The following is a 19080-nucleotide window of genomic DNA, read 5'->3' as shown; positions in this document are numbered from 1 at the left end:
TGTCTGTAATTGACTTACTTCATTAAGTATACTAAACATGACTAATAAGAAGGGGAAATAGCCAATACCTTATTTAACGTAAAAAGCTAATGCTAATGCCCTAACCTGAGGGAAAAAGATAATGCAGGCTAATCTCATTGCACCGCCTATGGTGATGCACTAGTGGGGGGCAATGAAATGCTAATGTTGTGCTAATGTTAATGGTCAAGACAGTGCCCTAACCCACTTTTACCTTTACAGGTAAGGGATAGAGTTAGTCACTGCAAGTCAGTCACTGCTCTCCTTATGCATTGCTATGAGAAGGAAGGCCCCAACTAGAAAATTTCTGAAGAAATTTAACCAGGGCCTGCCAAAGTGTGCCCGTTGGTTTGCACCCAGCATTCTGATGCTCAAAATTTGCATCAATGCTACGCTTGATTAAAAAAATTACAAAGTATCTTGTGAAGAATCACAAGAATGCTCAAGAACATGGACTTGCACCATTCAGTATGTTAAATTGACTGTATAAGCTAAAATTAGCCAAAAATGTTAATGTTAACGTGAATACTCTCAGTAGCATGTGGGGCATCACTAGAATGTTGTCTGTAATTGACTTACTCCATTCAGTATACTAAACATGGCCAATAAGTAAGAGAAATTGCTAATACCTTATGTAAGGTAAAAGGCTAATGCTCAAGGCAGAGGCCTAACCCAAGAGAAAATGATAATGGCGTTGTACTAGTTGGGGGCAGTGAAATGCTAATGTTTGTGCTAATGTTAATGCACTGTCTTGCTCCACAAGACAGTGCCCTAACCCACTTTTACCCTGAGAGGTAAGGGATAGTGTTAGGGTCAGAGGTGAGGAATGAACTTAACAGCAAGTACATATTGTGAAGGTGAGGTTTGTCTTACTGGTAAAGATGAATTACACAAGTGGTCACTGGGGTTTGGTTACTTACTGGGGTTGGAGGAGTCTTAATCTGGGTCTGGTTGTAGGATAGAGCAGTGTGGATGTTGGAGGCTTGCATTGGAGGGCAAAATACAACCAGAGACTCAAATAGACACTGGTTCATCACCAGCAGTGGAATGAAGATCCAGAAGAATTTTCAGAAGAGCTTGAGATTATGGAGGTTAGGTTCTCTGGCAACACAAAGCCACGAAGGAAAACCTGTGTGGAGATCAACAAGTAGAAATTATAGCAGTGAAAACTAGAAATCAGAGAACAAGACTCAGAGTACCATAACCGCTCCTCTTCCACTCCACACTGATGAAGAAGTACTGACTGCAGGTGTGTAGAATTCAGATGCCAGCACTGCCCTCCAGGCAGGCATCATCCTGGCTGACTGAAGGAATGCAGCAACAAAAACATCTCCATAGAAAGGCCAAAACCCCAGTTCCCAACACCTAACAGGTTGACCTTTGAACCTGTCACAGAACCAAAACTGTGATTAAATTATTAAACATGAGATCCAGACAGGTCTGAATCAGAACCAGCAACCACCTGATGATGGATCATCGACTGTTAAATCTCCAGGACCTGAACTAGACTTACTAGACTGAACAAGACCTCAGAAGGCCTCAATGATGGCACTGGTAGTTCTGAAGGAATCATGGTCGGGTCGGTTCTACAAAACATCTGAGGATAGATCTGGACCCAGCAGTTCGGGAACCTGGATGGGTTCACTGAGGGGTTTTGGTTCAAACTCCTTTCTGTACATAAACATGTTCACATAAAGACTTGGCTAAACAGATCCGCATCAAGTAACATGTAAATGTTTAGATATTATGTTACTTTCCAACAGTATTATTTCATAACTGATAACTGATGGCAAGCCTGACCATCAAAAAATAGTCAGAAAATCCACATTTTTTTAGGATTAGGATTTTCATGAAGCCTTGAAGCAAAATCTTTTTTTTTTTTTTTTTTTTTTTTTTGCCATGTCATTTATTTTATGGTATATTTTTTATTTCACATTTTCTTTTCTTAGAACTTTTGGCTCACAACAATCTGAGTTTTAGATGTAAAAACAAATGTTGCCTATCAAATTAATGAAACATGGAATACTTTAGGAAGCTTTTCTTATTTTCTTTTTCACCAACAACTTTTTACAGCCATTTATTTCACATTGTGGTCGGAACCAAAAGAGTTTCTGTCCATCTTTGGTATCTAAAGCCGAACTCCAGAAAGGTTGAAAATATATTCTAGTTCATTTTGAAATGACATTTAATGATAATTATTGAGTAAACAAAAGTTTGTGGTTGTATTGAGGCTGGTATGACATTGATTACCTTAAAAAAAATATTAAATTACTGTTCAGTGATAAAGCACCAAACCTGAGATGAAACATATTAAACTCATTTGCCAATTGGTTATCAGAATTAAAACCTCATTTTCTTCACTGAATGCTTTCCTCTTTTTGTTCATGAAATTTTTCTATAATTTTGACATTGAAATAGAAAATATTTTCACATATTTTCCAGCTAATGTTTTGGGCAAGAGGTGGGGTCACCCTGGATCAGTGTTGTAGAAAGTACTGAAATCTTGGAGTCAAGTTAAAGTATCGGTACCGCTCCAAAATATGACTTTGGTAAAAGTCAAAGTCACTGACTGAAATGTTACTTGAGTTAAAGTATTAAAGTATTTGAAATGTCTTGTACTTAAGTATGGAAATTACTGTAAAAATGGATGTACTCAAGTAATGTAATGAAAATTTCAAGTAAAAAGTAAAACCAGGCAAATGCAGTTTGAATGACATTTTTTATATTTTGGTAAACTTGTTAAATACACTTAAAATAATGTACACAACCAAGTGCAGGCAAAATTAAACCTGCTAATAGATAAACCTGCAGCATCATTTAGTTAAGAACATTAGGTGCTTTACTTAAACCACAAGGTTAACTTAACCTGCTTTAGGTTAACTTAACCTGCTTTACAACTGAACCAGCTTCTTGGTAAACCCTCCAAACAGAAAATACAAAGTTTCTATAAGCCTCAAGTTTTTCCTTTCAGTAAGGTCAGTGCTGAAAATGAGAAAAATAAATAGTGGCCAAAATGCGGCCAACATGAAGTAAATTCCTCTACTTCAGAAACTATAGGTGAACACAACTGGTCATTATGCAAAAGAAAAAAAGAATTGGGAGGGAAATGCAGCTTATTGACATCTGAAGAGGGAGAGCTTTTAGTTAACTTGGTGTTTAATGGGAGAAGCGAAACAGACCTCCATGAAGCTGACACCCCACCTACTCAAATAATCCAGCAAATAGTCTGATTGGTTTGTGCTCCGTTTGTGCCGTTAAAATGTTTGTTTGTGCAGCTTTGGCTTCCGAGATATTAAAAATGATTTTTTAGGCCATCCAAAATATATACTTTTTAAGATTACAATTACTGAAAATATTGAGTATGACTAAAAATTCGCTAGAGAACAGTGTGTCTCATGTAATAGCATGAATTTTCTTGTCAGTTGGTCACAAGGCAAGAAATCTATTTCCATTAGTTTCTCAGGGGAGTTTGGATGTAAAATTTGTTGACTCTCCCTGAGTGAAACTCCGACACCTTGAGGAAGGAGGAGATCAGAGACCGGCTGGCCGAAAATAGCGTTCATGAATCGGATCAACCTCGAGCTAGACGCCTCTCACACCGGATATTGGAACAGCCAAAATCCAAATTGAAAACAACTTTGCTGCGTTTGTTTTAACGGCACAAACCTGCACAAACGGAGCACTAACGAACCAGCCCACTTTGGTTTGTTTTGGAGCAAAATGGGGTGGGGGGGTAACTCTGGATGACCTAAAAAATCATTTTAATATCTCGGAAACCAAAGCTGCACAAACGAAAAATTTAACGGCACAAACCTACACAAACGGAGCACTGACCAATCAGACTGTTTGCTGGTGGGGAGGTGAAACCTGTGCATCCTATTGGTGGTGATGAACAAGCCCAGGCAAGCAGGCTTTGTTTCAGTCAGTCAGTAGGTTGATCAAAACATTTGCATTTCTCTCTCGCTTTTTTGTAACGAGTAACTAAACCACACATTGAAAATGTATCGGAGTAAAAGTATGAAATTAAGTTCAGAAATGTAGTGAAGTAAAAGTGAAAGTTTTCAAGAATTTTCATACTTGAGGAAAGTATGAAGTACTCCAAAATGTACTTAAGTAAAGTAGTGAAGTATTTTTACTTCATTACTATACAACACTGGCCTGGAGAGGTCGCCAGTCTGTTGCAGGGCAACACAGAGACAGACAGGACACCAGTTTTTGGACTGTGGAAGGAAGCTGGACAACCCAGAGAAAAACCTAATTCTGTAAAGAAAGACCCCAGGCCAGGAATCGAACCCAGGTCTTTCTTGCTGCAAGGCAACAGTGCTACCATCTGTGCCACTGTGTCATTAGCTACTAATAACATCAGTTAATTCATCAATGTCACTACAAGAGTCCTTAAACATGTCCCAATCTGTTATGTCAAAGCAATCCTGCAGGATGAGTTTGGAATCATCAGTCCAGTTGTTAATCTGTCTAGTGATGGTTTTATCGTTGTCTCCTAAGGGGACAACGATAAGCTGGTATAAGACGCACCCAAATTAGGGAGAGGGACAGGTTTATAGGCTCCTTTGACAGAACCATAACCAATGACGTCAGTAACGCGTTAGTTAGTAACGAGTTACTGACGTCGGGCCACTTTTTTCAGTAACGAATAATCTAATGCGTTGCTATTTCAAATCCAGTAGTCAGACTACAGTTACTTACCGAGATCACTTTGTAATTAAATTTTACTACCTCTACACGCATCAGGGAGTGACCGCCATTTCTATGCGACAGTATCAGCAGCGACAGAAACATAAACAATGGAGGGTTTAGTTGTGCAACTAAACGAAATCTACACAATAGAAACACACAAAAACATGAACAAATTGCTACAGTTTTTTTTTGTACCATTGTAACCATTAAACAATCTCCCCTTCATTTCAACCTTATAACTGGAGACACATTGTTGATGTAATTATTATAAAATAACTGGCAATTAAGTATTGGCAAAGATCAATGTGATTTTCACAGGTGGTGGAGCGTTGTTGTTGTTAGCAGCTGCTGAAAGTAACTAAAATAGTTACTTTTAATGTAACGTAGTTACATTAAATAACCAAATAAACCAAATCAAGTAGTCAGTAATCTAACTGAATTACTGTTTTAAGGAGTATCAATAGTCCGATTAAAGTTACTTTTCCAAAGTAAGTATACCATCTCTGACCATAACACAGGTCCATAATTTTGCTATGCCCTGTGGGACAGGTGACATATTGATAGAAGTCCTTATGAATTTTTATTCATGAACAATGGTTAAAATCGAAAAGGATCAATACAGGAGCACCAGGACACTTGGACTGCAGCTTCTGTGTCTCCTTTGATATGGACTCTGATACTTGCTCTTCATTGGCTGTGGGATGAACGTAAACAACAAAACTAGTAGACGATAAATATCTGGAGAAATTCCCCACATATTCCCAGGGGAGATAGAATAGTTCAATGTGTTTAGTGCATAACTTCTCTCTGACTATAACAGTTTTACACCAGCTTTCAGTAACATACAAACACACACCCCTTCTTTGTGACGTGCCAGAAACGCCAGCATCGCGGTCCATCAATTGTTATTTCCGTGTTTGAGTCTCTGTCCGCAAGTTTCTGTGCTTTTGTCAAAGTTGAGATTTTACTGGAACATAAATCAGGTTTTTATTTAATGCAGAAAATGTTTAAGACTTTTAAATGAGTGAACTTTTATTTATTCTTTATTTTTTGGAAATCTTTGTTCACAATCCTTTTAGTCTGTCAATTTTGCAATGAAAAAATATGTAATAAAATATGATTCCTGCCTTCAGACTCGCTGCTGGATCTGATTGGAGGAAACCCTTCTAACCCCGCCCACACCGCGTCGCTCCCGTGAGTAATGGGGCGGAGCTTTAGAAACTGTCACCGTGCACGCTCTTGACTCACGTTGCCGCCCCTTTCTGTTTGCAGGTTTATGTGTGTGAGAGAGACATACTTAAAGCTGATTGAGCAACTGAAACGCCCAGAGAACCGTCCTATGCGCATGCGCAGAGCCAGGAGCGGAGTGTGGAAAGTTTGTGATGAAAGTTTAGAGAGATACTGTTCAGTAGGAGAGGAAGAGGAGAAAGAGGAAGAGGGGGTGAAGCTCTTTGTCTCCCGCTGAAGCTCCCACCCGAAGCGGTTCCTCTGGAAGATTCAGCGACTTCTCTCCGTTCTCCAGGCCGCCTTCAGCTGCTCCTCCCCCAGCATGAAGATCCAGTTCGCCCCGCTGAACGTGCCCCTCCGGAGGCGGCTGCAGACCGCAGCGGTGCTGCAGTGGGTCTTCTCCTTCCTGGCTCTGGGTAAGACTGGTTCTACTGGTTTTACTGGGTCTGCAAGGATCTACTGGTCCTGTTGGGTTTACTAGTTTTGGAAGTTCATGTCCAACCAGTAAACAGAGCATGTAGGAGGCTCTGATCCTGGTTCCAGGTTCTGGTTCTGCTCTGGAAGTTCTGAAAGGAACCTGCTGATCGGTTCAGAACTGAATGAGGAGATGAAGCATGGTCTGCTCTGCATCCCCAGAACCAGAACCAAGAGAGGAGAAGCAGCTTTCAGCATCTATGCACCAAAAATTTGAAACAAACTTCCAGAAAACTGTAAAACAGCAGAAACCCTGACTTCCTTTAAATCTCAACTAAAAACACACCTGTTTAGAATTGTATTTGAAATGTAATATGGAACAATATATTGACTTTGTGTTCTTGTGTTTATGATGTAAAGCATTTTTAAATGCCTTGCTACTGAAATGTGCTATACAAATAAAATTTGATTGATTGATTGATTGATTGATTGATTGATTGATTGATAGAGGAAGTGTCATGCTGTGGATAATTTCAGAGCAGACATTTTAGTTGAACAGAATCGTCCAGAACCAGAACGGTTCTGGAAGGTCCGATTGTGAACCGGGTTGGTAAGGTGGTCCGATGGACCAGAAGCAACTGAACCAAACAGAACCATCAGAACCCTGTTCAGCCAGTAGAACTCTGGTCTGACCTAACAGGTTGGTTCTGCCTGGTCCAGTTACTCATCCCGTCTCTGTTTCAGCCCAGTTCTGTCTGGCTGTCTTCATCCTCCTGGCTGTCTCTGATTGGTGGATCGCTGCTCTGTTCTATGCTGGTTGGCTGTGGCTGGACTGGGACACGCCCACTAGCGGAGGCCGGCGATCCCATTGGGTCAGGAGCTGGAGCGTGTGGCGGTACTTCAGGGATTACTTCCCCCTGGAGGTGAGACCAGAACCAACCCCACCCACAGATGATATTGATTATTGATTGATGATCAATGATCATCAATCATTGATTGTTGTCTCTGCAGTTGGTGAAGACTGTTGATTTGGACCCTACCCAGAACTACATCTTTGGGTTCCATCCCCACGGTGAGACTCTCAGGGGTTCTGGTTCTGACCCGGTTCTTTCCACCTTTGGTTCTGTTTCTGACCCAGCTCTCTCCCCAGGGGTTCTGGTGGCCGGGGCGTTCGGGAACTTTTGCACAGAGGCGACCGGGTTCTCCTGCCTGTTTCCAGGCTTGCGGTCCCACCTGCTGATGCTGCCGTTCTGGTTCCGAGTGCCATTCTTCAGGGATTACATCATGTGTGGAGGTGAGTGAGGTTCTGCCAGGTCGGGCAGCAGAAGGTCCGGTTCCAGCAGAATAGGCGGTTCTGGTTCAGATTTAAATATTCAAAACAGGAAACAGTATGTGGGTATACTGGTTCTGTTCACCGGACTAAACTAGTCTGTCTGTAACTGCATAGAACCCAGCAGGTCGGACCTGGAGCAGAACCAGGATTCTGATGGGTCTGGTTCTGTTCACCAGCAGCTCTGGGTTCAATCAATTTATGATTATTTTTGGTTCATTTATTTCTGTTACCTGGAGACCAAAGTGATGGAACAAATGCAAAGTGGAGACATTATACTGGGATAACTAGGGCAATAATTAACAATATTACAATAACTAATATGTGCCTCAATGACAGTTACATAGTTAAAAGTGGATAAATGCAGATAAATTGAAACCAGGCCAATATACCTGGATATCTTCTGACTCTGCAGGTAGGTACCATGAAGAGGGGGAGGCCAGAGGTCAGAGGTCACGCTCAGTCAGGTTCTAGTGGTATACCCAATCTGGATGAACATCTCTGATCTGGTTCTGTTAATGTTATCTTCTCTGCTGAGTTATTGGGTCTGAGTAGATAATTTATGTGAAGTTTAATATTTAAGGTTTTGTTTATGAATCTCTGCTGTTTATCATTCATTGTATAATCTGGAGGTTGAAGGAGGAAATGATTTATAAACAAGTTTAATCTGGGATCAAATGACATCCTTGTTAAAAAAACACAGAGGTTCTTTATTACTGATCAATAATGGACTCATCAGGTTCTGGTTTGTCTGATCAGAATTTAACCCTTAAAATAGAGTCATCCAAGTTTTAATGTCCTGTAATCTACTAAAGTTGGATTAATCTGGATTATAGATGAATCTGAGTATCATCAGAACCACCAGAGTCCAGACTGATTGGACCCAGCAGTCAGAGCCAGCCAGATTCTGGGTTTGGACTTTGGTTCTGAACCCAGATCAGCTCAGCTGATTCCCTGTGCTCCAGATTACAACAAACCTCATCAGTGACCTTTTACCTCTGTTACACAGCACCAGGGGGAGTTGGGTTGTGTGAACAGTTTCATCAGAACCGCCGGGTCCAAACCGTCCAAAGAGAAACTGGACTGCAGGTCACAGCAGGGGGAAGGCTCTCTGATTGGCTGGCCACATGAGGTCACATGGAGTCAACAAAGGTCAAGGGTCATAATTAGCTCTGCTGCAGGTGGAGACAGATGAAGTTCAGGGAGGCCAGCTGCCAGATCTGCTCCCACCTGGTGGCTGGATGTGGAACTGCAGCCTGAGTTTCCTCCATCAGGCGGCCCAGAACCCAGCAGGATTTTCTGACCGGCTTTGTCAGCCTCTTCCTGTCAGAGCAGGAACCTGGTGGCTGTTTGGTAAAACTGGTAACTATCAGCTAGGCCTGTCGCAATAAACAATAAATCAATTAATTGCACAATAAATTAAAACTATCGACCTCATTATCATTATCTGCATTATTGTTTCTTCCGGCCCTTTTCTCTTACTATTCATGACACTGAATGAAAAAAGGTTCAACTCCAGTGCTCTCCACTGACTCTCCCTTCCTCATTTCCTTAGTGTAATGCCCAGCATGCACTACATTATTTTAGAGCTGCCAGTCGATTGTCGGCCCATTTTCAAAACCTGAGAGACACAGGGTTAGGGTTTCCTGGATATAATGGTTTGATTGAACCGTGTGGTGTCCAACAATGGGCACAAAATAATAAGTCTAGTTAACTAATTTTGAAACCAGTCATTAATCAACACTTTACGATAATCCACTTTATTTTTGTTTTTGGTTTATTAGTTCCAGCATTAAGTGTTCTTTTGAAAATAAAGTGTATCTATCGTTGGCAGGAAATTTCATACATTGTTATGCCATTTCCATCAAATCAGTGTAAAAAGGTCTTCATGCAATATTATCGTTTATTGTAATAATTTTTGAGATAAAAAATTGCTTCGCAAAATTTGTTGTCAAGGCAGCTTCACCAGAGAGCTGGTTACCAACTGATAACTGGTAAAGCTAACTCTATCAGCATCACCAGAGAGCCACTATTATTATTGAACAAAAAGAAAACTGTTTCAATGATGTTCACAAAAAACCCATAGAACTGGAGCGGTCCAGTGTGTTCCTGGGGGGAACAGAGCTTGACCTTGTGCAGGAGTTCAAGTACCTCGGCTCACATTGGATCCAACACTGTCCTTTAAAAAACACATTAAACTCACAGCAAATAAAATCAAATTTAATCTGAATAACTTTAAACAAATCAGACCATCAACGACAATTAACTCCACAAAAATGTTCCTGCACTCAATGGTATTTTCACACATAGATTACTGCTTCACAACTTGGTCACTCACTGGAGATACATTATTAAAACCTATAGAAATGTTATTCAAAAAGTCGATAAAAATTCTTGATCAAAATCCTCTGTCTTATCATCAGTGTCATATTTTGGAAAAATATAATATGCTTAACTTTGAAAACTTTATTAATTTCAAAAACAGCTGCCTTATCTACAAAGTTCTTCATGGACTCGCTCCACCTCCGCTTGCTATCTACTCTACACAAAGAGCCGAGCGAGGTCTGGGCACCAGGGCGTCTTCCAGAGGAGACCTGGAGATCCCTGACAGGAAAACAACATTTGGGCAAACGGTTCTGTCAGTCAGAGGGAGTCACTTCTGGAACAGAGTGCCGGCTCGGATCAGAGTCTTCCACCTATAGCGCTTTTAAAAAACACCTGAAACTGTTTATTAAAACTTCCCAGACATGTCATCATTTTAACTAACTTTTTACTGTGTTTTTTGTGAATGTTTGTTAATGTTTGTTAATTCTTGATTGTGTGTTTATGTCTTTTTGTTGTTTGGGTCTCCTTGTCTAGGACTACACATTTAAATGAGCAATTATGCTATAATCTGGCTCATTTACAGTCTATACAGTAGTGATGATTGTTCATTAATGTGCACTGTCCTTAATAAAGACTAAAGATTAAAGACTATATAGGGTTAGCTACAAGTTACCAGTGAACTGGTAGCTGGTCCCATTGGTTCCACTGTTGTTAGAACCTCCAGAACCAGCAGAACCTGCAGGCTGTTAGGGTTCTGGTAGCACCATCTGGACCAATCAGGTCTGTGATGGATGATGAAGCTCCACCTCCCATTCTGGTTTTGGACCAGTGAGAACCAGTCAGAACCTCTGGATGGTTTCAGATCTCCACATGGAGAGGGGTCAGCTTGATGTTCTGAAGAGAACCTTGGTTCTGACCGATGTCCCTCTGTCTCCCAGGACTGGTGTCCAGCAGTAAGTCCAGCCTGTCCCACCTGCTCAGCCGTCCTGAAGGAGGAAACGTGGCCGTCATCGCCGTTGGCGGAGCTCCAGAAGCTCTGGACGCTCGACCCGGAGCGCTGACTCTGCAGGTAGGTACCATGAAGAGGGGGAGGCCAGAGGCCAGAGGTCAGAGGTAACGCTCAGTCAGGTTCTAGTGGTATACCCAATCTGGATGAACATCTCTGATCTGGTTCTGTTAATGTTATCTTCTCTGCTGAGTTATTGGGTCTGAGAGGTTGCAGGTTCAATTTTTGATCAGAACTGAATCAGAACTCAGAATTGGACCAGAACCAACAGCAGAAGCCTCTGCTGTTGGTTCTGTTGGGTGGCTTGTCACTGACTGACTGATCCTCGTTTCTGTTTCCAGGTGAAGAACAGGAAGGGCTTCATCAAGATGGCTCTGAAACACGGGTAGGCGGAGCCAGACTGGTGGGCGGGGCTTTGTTAGTGGGTTGGGCTTCATGATCAGAGACCCAGTTGTTATTGTTTGCGTGTGTGTGTGTGTGTGTGTGTGTGTGTGTGTGTGTGTGTGTGTGTGTGTGTGTGTGTGTGTGCAGAGCTCAGCTGGTTCCTGTCTTTTCGTTTGGAGAAAACGAATTATTTGACCAGATGGAAAACCCTTCTGGATCTCCACTGAGGAGGCTGCAGGTCACACACTCTGGGAAATACACTGATATACACACTCTGAAACACACACTCTGAAATTCACACTTGACATTCTGACACACGTTGATGCACTCCACTCACATCTCCAGGTTTCTGATTTCCTTCATTTTGTCGCACTCCAAACAAACTCTAGTTTTTAAATAATTTTAACTAAAATGAATTTTTTCAGATATAAATTTTTTTGTTTCCAGATGTTGATTTGAACACTTTCAGGTAATTCTTTGTCCCGTATTGAGGCGATTTGGACCTTCTTTAGGGAATCCACTCCCATCATCATGCTGCGTTCATGAACTGTAGAACATTTGGGAAACTGCAGATTTGAAGTTTAACAGTTTTAGTAGAAATTCACAATCAGATCTTTATGTTTGGAACCTGTCAGCTTCTATTTGAAATAAATCTATGCGTGAAAAGCGTCTTTAGATCCCAGCACTGGGATTTCTGCAACCATGAACTCACCACAGATGTTTCTGTTCAGCATCATCTGGTTCTTATTTTTATTGGTTTATTGATCAGGAACAGATCCATCACGGTCAGTTAATAGAACTGGCTGCTAATACCCGTTAGTAGCTTCTTGCCCCCAGTAGGGGGTTTGGGTGGTTAGGACAATTCCAAGGGCCCCTGACCAACAGGGGACCCTCCAGAATTGTTTTTTTTTTTCATAGAAATAAAAAAAAACTGGTCCCTTTCTGTAACTTCTATATAAATATATTTTTACATATTTGTTAAAACTGTCATTATGTTGTGATAGTATAGTCTTAGAGGTAATTTGTGAAAAATCTATTTCCTCTCCTTTCTCCCAGTGCTATCTAGAAACAACCAATCAGAGACAGGAGAGTTTTAGTGCCGTCAATCACGATCTCATGTGGCTGCTCATCCCTATGGGGCAACTAGTGCAGCCTGTTGTCTAGTTAGCATAGCTACCAATGACAGAAGCTAAACAGTTTTCCTGTAATAAGTTGTTTCTCCACCATATCTCACATGAATCTGTTTCCATGTCCATGTCCACTTAGGTTGCATCATGGCAGCTGTTCAGTAGGATTCCCCTCTGAGCTTCACTATTTAAATAAAGAAAATCCAAAATGTTTGTAGCTTCATTAAAGAATAATATTTTTTAAATCAACAAAAAGTGTTAAAATTAGCTAATCAACCACCGCTGTGGTTATGACAGGCTTATTAATAATCAATAAATATCAAGCCTGTAAACCTGATATTGTAAAATTATCAACAACACAATAAAAGACATTTTAAATGAAATATTTAAATTTGTTGTTGAATAAATAACACTTAAAGGTGGTGGAAAAAACACAGTTGTAGATTAAACTGATTTCATTTGTTTAGTTTTTTAGCCGAAAGAAGATAAATATGAAAAACGTCCATAGTAACAGACACTAGTGAGTCAGTTACTAGGGAGACAGAATTGAAGCCTGCAGTTTGTCGCATACGCCACCAGGAGGAGACAGCGGGCATTTTCATTTAATATATTCTTATATTTAGACATTAGAATTGATAAGAACTAAAACAGCAAAAAATATTTAGATACACAAAAAACAATGGCTAGAGTAAATGAAACTTAAACTACAACTGTTGAAGTGATGTTTATTATAGTGCTAAATCTGCCATAATGTTCTTTTGGTCAAAAGTTCTTTTGCCTGGTAATCATACAAATATTTCTAAATATTTTCACCAACTTTAGACTTATGAGAAAATGAATTGTCACATGGGGACATAACTACTTCCATAACTGGTCCGTATTTAGCTCAGGTGTGTCTTGCCTCAGGTAAACCATCCCATCATCACCAGATCTGGCCCCAGTCTGGTTGACATCCAGTTTGCCGTACCAGAGGTTTTCCAGATCCAGACCGGGCCGATCTGCTATATAGCCACTGCAGGGTTATGCAAGAAACAACAAAAATTCTTAACATCGTGAATGGGTTTAACTGACATTTGTCCTCTGGACACATTTCCCACCTTAGCTGAAGATTTACAGCTCCTATAGAGTCACAGTGGTCCTCATCAACGCTCTGCGGTCAGTCCAGCAGAATGTCCATGTCCTGGTAGGAGAGGTTTGCAGGTGGTCCATCCTGTCTCAGTGTCCCTGGAGACATTCAGAGTTGGGACTTTTGTTGTAGAACCGAACCTTTCTGTAAACTGAACCAGAACTTGTGGAGAAGGTTCTTGAGAAAGCAGCATCATGTTTCATGATTGTGATTGTTCTGTTCAGAACCTAAGAGTCCAGAAACAGTACTCTGGACTCTGGTTCTGGTAAGAGAGCTGAAAAGGTTTTACCTTCAGGTACCAGAATAGAGGGGTGGAGTCTAGTCTTGGTCTGGAGACAAAATGTAGACGACCTCAAAGTCTGAATACTTTTCTCAGCTCTGGGTTGATTATGTTTAATATTATGGGATGTTGTTTTGTCAGCAGAACCGGCTGCAAAGCATCATGGGAATAGCGTTGCCTCTGTTCCACGCCAGAGGAGTTTTCCAGTACAGCTTCGGCCTGATTCCCTACAGGAAGCCCATTCACACCGTGGGTAAGTTCTGCTGACCCAGTCTCCATGGTGGACCCTCTGACTGAACCGGGAGGTCCAGAGTAGAGAAAGACCGCCTCTTAAGTTTAGAACCAGTGATGATCCAACCTCACAGAATGTTTTCCATATTCAGGTTTGGATCTTATGGAGCAGAGCCAGGAACATAACTGGTCAGCGGTTCTGTTCACTGGTTCTGTTCAGCACTAGTAGAATAGTCCTGGTGGAGTGAACCGGGTTCTAGTATCGGGTCACATTAGAGGTTCTGATCTCCATCAGTCAAACCTTTAATCTGGTTATAAACTGGATTCAAATCTAGTTATAATTTACTCGTTTTTTGCAGGGGGTACTTTCCAAAAAGAGCCCGTAATAGGCGAAATCCGCCAAGTAGTAACCTTTATTTTTTTTTTTTACAATTATAAATGAAGTACTCCATTATACATTGAAACCGAACAACTAAACCTTTTTACAGACCCAAGCATTTGTTTAACAAATAAAAGTACTGTATAAACGTTTTTTTTTTCTTTTACAAATAATTACTGCACTGTAAAATAATCATTTCATCAATACGAACTGAAGGCTTCAAATTGCGGAGATCAGCACCGCCTCACCGTGACCCAAGTCATTGGATTGAAACGAGAGAAAATGATTTTGAAAAAAACTACAAAGTCCAGTAGGACAAATAGTGACTCGCGTGTGTTCACTGCTGTTCTGACTGAGCCGCTGCATCCTGACTCCGCTCTGCGGCGCTTTGTTCTTCTAAAACCCGCGGTGTGTTTTTTCAAGAGAAGAACAGTTATAGGTAGTTGTTGGCGCTCTTTTTTCTTCTGGGCCAAAAGATTCTTATAAACCGACATGCCGCCATCGAGTATGTTTGAGTAGCATGTCCAGAAGTTGAACTTTTTCTGCGATAATTAGAATCTTCCTCTGCCTTTTGGGCCCGACCGCAAGTGCCTTTTGTCGGTGCTGAACATTTTGTCGACATTATGGGTTTTAGAAAAACTTAAAATTGCAAGAGAATTTGCAAACTTAAGTTTGCCAAGCTGTTTTACGTATGTGTACATATTAAACCGCAACGTTATTGACTCTTTAGCCAATGAAGACACAGAATACAATGCACAAAAATACTGCACAAAAAATCCGTGAAGCAGCGATACCGTGAAAGGTGAACCGCGTTATTGCGAGGGTTCACTGTATTCACTGCGATGGACTGGCGACCGATTCAGGTGACCCCGCCTCCGGGGAGATTTTTTCAATCTCACCCGATTGAAAAAAATCTGGCAAGATTGTTTCCAGTGAAACGATCTCGCCCGATTGTTTCACTGGAGAGGCACAAGCACCTTCTGACCCCATAGGGACAAGGTGTAAGAAAATGGATGGATGGATAGATAAATTATTCATATTGAATAAATTATCAGTTTGTTCTCAAGGAGTCTGGATAAGATGAACATTTTCATATTGAGCATCAAGGTAACGTTAGCTTGGTCGCTAATTTTTCAGCAGTTTTTAGGAAGTGCTGAATCCCTCCAATCAGAACGAGTGTAAATAAAAATAAAACGGTTTTATGTCCAAAAATATTGTCATGGCTCAACTTACCCTGTGTGTATGGGGTAAGTTGAGCCGTATGCCTGACACACATACACACACTGTTTGCCATGGGGAACCCTAACCCTCACAACTCCACCCCACCCTTCTCTCTCCTCCTTCCTCAAATTAGTCGCCTTTTTTAAAACACATTTTGTTTCACACATTTTGTCAGCTTTGAAAACTTTTCTTATTTTTGTCCATTCCTGTTGAAAAGCTTTTAGTAATGAAGACCAGACTAAATTTTGATGGCTTTGGAAAGTAAATATTAATGTTTGCAAAGAAAAAGCCTAGAACTGAAGAAAATTAGAAACTATTTAATTTATGAAATTGCTGCGAGTCTTTTAAATATTTTTTTTTCTTTTGCATTAGGAAAGGAATATTAAGTTTGTAAAGTTCAGACTCCATGTCATCTGATAACATTAATTGAGTGATACAAATCTTTTTCTAAAGTATATTTAGTTGATGGTATTTAGTGTCTTTGTTGCTTCCTTTGTTTCTCCAATAGTTGTTCCTTCTCTACATTCACTAATAACTGTTCTGTGTTAATAAACACAATGAATAAAATCCACTATGTAATCAGATGCAGAACTGTTTAATAAATTACATGACTGAAAAATGTATTTATTTTAGTAACTTCCATCCGTCCATTTTCTTACACCCTTTTTCCATGTGAGGTCGGGAAATTTAAGGAATTTTAATCACTGAAACTGTACATTACACACACTGATGTTTGAAAGCTTTTATTTCTGTTTATTATGAGGATTTTTCATCTGATGTTAATTAAAACATGACGTTTAAAATTAGAATATTGCATCAGATCAGTTAAAAGCAATTTTTAAATATGTGTTTTATCTGATCAAAGGTTATATTTAAAATGGTCTTTTAATCTGATAAACCAAACTCATCAGGCATATACTCTAATTTATTGACTATAACTGTAAAAGCAGAATCTCAATGCAGCTGTGGAAATTAAAGTTTACCCTTATATAAAATATTTGATTTATTCTTATTACTCATAACATGTAACATATAGATGTATGTACAGACTAATTTTGCATAAAGCATGGATACTTTGAAAATTCACAATTATACTAAAATATCTCGTGTTCATTATTAATTCCACTGGTCATCACCTGTATTATTCCAGTATTTTTCAGACTGCCTGTTAGCTTCGTGTTAGCTTCCTCCTCAAGGATTTACACACGCACGCATGCACACAATGCCTGCCCTCCAGAATGCATTAGACTCTCCCTCTTTATGAACATTTTCACTCCTTCTTACCGGGCAGCAGCAGCTAACCTGAACTCTTCCTCAATCTGTCCCTTGTTATGTCTCTCATCATCATCATCTTCTTTTGATAATAATGAATCCCCTGAATCGCTAATTCTTCCTCTTTGTCTGCTCCTCAATCTGCTCCAGCGTTAAAAGTTTGTTTGGTAATAAACATAGTTATTTTGACACATTTTTCTGAATGTGCTAATGGACTATTTAGGTTTTGTTGTAACAGTTTTCCTGACTCTCCTGCCTTCTTACTTTTGTCGGACTCTAGTCAGGTGAACTGGCGTTATTTATAACCTCAGAGGGGAGGGCCAGGGCCAAGGAGGACTGAGGGATTTCATTGGATAAGCCAAATGACCATCACTAAAATCAGCCAGTGAACTATTGTAGTCAATAAAAATCTCATTTAATATGCTTTTGTTGTTAAATTATGACAGTTTATGCAATGTGTGCATCACTCTGTAGTCCAGTCAGCCACTCTTATCCTGGACAGAAGTTCAGTTTGAGGGTTTTTTTTCCTGTTCAAATTGTCAACCTGCCACAGTGGCAACGCGTTGCTCCAATTCATACTTGTGCTAATTTCCACTCGTTTCAATGTAATATTTTAATATTTGTATTTGACAGACAAAATATGTATCATGTATAAATTGCTCAAATTGCTCAACTTAACCCAAAACATCATATAGATTTTATTTGTGCCTAAAGCTGAAATGCTAAACTTATTTCTTTGTTTTGACATAGTGTATTTATAAATAAATTAATAAATAAAGGTTATTTATTTATAAATACATTTATTTATAAAGGCTTATTTATAAATACTAACCTTAACCCATAGAACACAATTCTTATTAAACTACTAACTAAAATGACTAAATTCACTTTGAAGCATCGTGTTTATTTCTGTTAGAGGCCATATTGGCTCATTTATAATTAATTAAAACTAAAGATTTAATTTAGAATAAATCCTGCTGTTTCTGTCAACCTGTTGGATCTGAAACAGGTTTTTATTTATTCCTGTTCAGTTTTGTGAACAGATGTTCCACTTGGAGGTTCTCTTTCCAGCTTCTGGTAGAACCTGGTTCAGAACCTGTGTTAAAACCTGTTTTAACAGGTTCTACCTGGCAGAACTAGCAGTAGAACCTGACCTTCTCTCTCTCCATTCCAGTCGGGAAGCCCATCCCAGTGACCCAGTCGGCATCTCCTACCTCTGAGGACGTCGATGGTCTCCACAGCGTTTACCTCCAGAACCTGGTGGACCTGTTTGAGCAGAACAAGAACCTTTATGGCCTCGGAGAACATCAGCACCTCACCTTCATATGACCGCTGCCCAATTCTGATACCAGAAACACCTGAGCCATTGTGATTAGCTGACTTGTATTCCTGCACCCTGATTGGCTGGATGTCATCTGAAGCTCTGACTGCAGAGACTAAACCACCAGAACTGAATTGGGTCTTAACCCTTACCCCAGCTGTAATGAATCCAAGTGGCCAGCAGGGGGCAGTAGCCCAAGTCTTCAGAACCGAACCGGGTCTGTCTTGTTCAAAAAAGTATCAGCAGGACCTCGGTCCTTCCCGTTTACATTAACTTCTCATGATTCCCTCACATGATAATAAATCACATAAATCAGAACCAGGACGGTTCTGCTTGTTCTGTCTGAGTCCGTTTTATCAGAGTCTCAGTAAGAATCTGAGTAGGGGTAAAAACTTAGGATTTAAAACTCTCACGACAACTCCCCCCACTTCATCCAACGACTGGGCGGTTGTAACTGGGGAGTTAAAGGCAATGCATGGGCCACCACATGAAGTTGGTAGCTTCTCCGTCCTCTGGTTGTACCCAAGGAAATGAGAAACCTGTCTATGTTGATGTGTGACCATGAGTGTCTTCAAACCCAAGAAAAACAAATAATGAACAGTTCTAGTAAATCTGCTTAAAAGGTGTGAAAATCTAATGATGGTCCAATGTAACTCGAGTTAAGTCGGTTTATAAAATACTTTATTACAATTTATTTATCAAAATTCAAGGACACATCATCAGT

General features: G+C 40.2%; 1 protein-coding gene across 1 annotated transcript; it reads left to right on the top strand.

The window, feature by feature from the left end:
* The first annotated feature begins 6007 nt into the window (after positions 1-6007).
* mogat3a (monoacylglycerol O-acyltransferase 3a) lies at positions 6008-18695 on the top strand. Its single transcript, XM_055024508.1, has 9 exons — positions 6008-6356; positions 7099-7277; positions 7366-7426; positions 7505-7648; positions 10948-11078; positions 11357-11400; positions 11547-11637; positions 14077-14185; positions 18210-18695. The coding sequence occupies exons 1-9, from the start codon at positions 6263-6265 to the stop codon at positions 18362-18364; spliced, it is 1008 nt and encodes a 335-aa protein (XP_054880483.1). The 5' UTR covers positions 6008-6262; the 3' UTR covers positions 18365-18695.
* The last annotated feature ends 385 nt before the right edge of the window (positions 18696-19080 follow it).

Source organism: Poeciliopsis prolifica, unplaced genomic scaffold (assembly GCF_027474105.1).
Source record: "Poeciliopsis prolifica strain line A6 unplaced genomic scaffold, Auburn_PproV2 SCAFFOLD121, whole genome shotgun sequence".
Lineage (NCBI taxonomy): Eukaryota > Metazoa > Chordata > Actinopteri > Cyprinodontiformes > Poeciliidae > Poeciliopsis > Poeciliopsis prolifica.
This window is presented reverse-complemented; position numbering and strand designations above follow the sequence as displayed.